Source organism: Apaloderma vittatum, unplaced genomic scaffold (genome assembly GCF_000703405.1).
Source record: "Apaloderma vittatum isolate BGI_N311 unplaced genomic scaffold, ASM70340v1 scaffold30897, whole genome shotgun sequence".
Taxonomy (NCBI): Eukaryota; Metazoa; Chordata; class Aves; order Trogoniformes; family Trogonidae; genus Apaloderma; species Apaloderma vittatum.
In genome coordinates, this window is record NW_009728351.1 from 770 (window position 1) to 1,998 (window position 1,229).

The window sequence follows — 1,229 nt, forward strand, 5'->3', positions numbered from 1 at the left end:
GCTGGACTTGCTGCTCAGGCAGAGACCCTCGGGAGCGATGCCCAGCGAAATCAAAGGGCTGGAGTTTTACGACGGGCTGCAGCCGGGCAAGAAGCACAGGCTGAGCAAGAAGCTGCGCAGGAAGCTGCAGATGTGGCTCTGGTCCCAGACCTTCTGCCCGGTCCTATACACGTGGAACGATCTCGGCAGCCGCTTTTGGCCCCGGTACGTCAAAGTGGGCAGCTGCTACAGTAAAAGGTCTTGTTCAGTCCCAGAAGGCATGGTTTGCAAACCTGCCAAGTCCGTGCATTTAACGATCCTGAGGTGGAGGTGCCAGCGTCGGGGAGGGCAGAGGTGCACATGGATACCCATCCAGTACCCCATCATTTCGGAGTGCAAGTGCTCCTGCTAGGGCTTGCACTTACCTTTTCTCGCCCCTTCTCCAGCGGACTCACGTGGACCTTTGCTGCAACAAAAATAAAAGACTTTGCTTTCTGGTTAACGTTGTAATGCACTGTAACGTGTAGGAGAATGTATATTGTGTGTATATATGGCACCGGTTTAATATACTATTAAAAGGTCAGTATTATACGTAAAATAATCAGCGTCTACTGTATTTTTAAGACTATTAGCCTGATCGTTGCTAATGTATCTTTTTTTTTTTTTTTTGGTATTTATATTCCAGAGAGAAGTTACTTCGCTTTGGCGAAGTAGGTTTTTTGGTTTTCTGGGGTTTTTTTTTGTGTTGGATTGGTTTTTTTTGTTTGTTTCTTTTTAATAAAAGGATTAAAAAATACAAACCAAACTTTTTGATAAGAAAACGTTATAAAGCTATTTTCCATTATTCGGAAAGCGTGAGTGTGTGATTTCTTCCTTTTTCCTCATGGACTTTAGATTTAAAATAAAAATGAATAAGCGCCTAGAGCACAATGTTATTGTAAATAGAGAGGACAGTTTGAATGACTTAATCCTATGTAAATGAAGAGTATCTGCTATTTATTCTTTATATCCTTGTAGTAAAAGTGCAGTGCAGAATTAAAGTCAACCACTAAAACACGAGCCGTGTGGATTCTGTTTGCTTTTTGGTTTGGCCGCCGTCGGGGGGGCTTTCTTCTCTCTCCTCCTCGTTCTCCACGCTCAGCAGGACGTTTCGTGGTGCCGGGGGGGGTGGGAACCTACTCACGGCTCTGTTAGGAGGGGACCTCTGGCACCTCCACCCCGGGCGTGCCCCGGGGATGCGGCCCCGCGTG

General features: G+C 46.1%; 1 protein-coding gene across 1 annotated transcript in view; it reads left to right on the forward strand.

Moving 5' to 3' along the window:
• NOG (noggin) overlaps window positions 1-566 on the forward strand; it is an 869-nt gene extending 303 nt beyond the window's left edge. Inside the window, 1 exon segment of the mRNA XM_009874059.1 lies at window positions 1-566. This exon segment is cut by the window's left edge and continues 32 nt beyond it. Coding sequence (XP_009872361.1) covers window positions 1-391 — 391 coding nt within the window. The 3' untranslated portion in view covers window positions 392-566.
• Window positions 567-1,229: the final 663 nt, after the last annotated feature.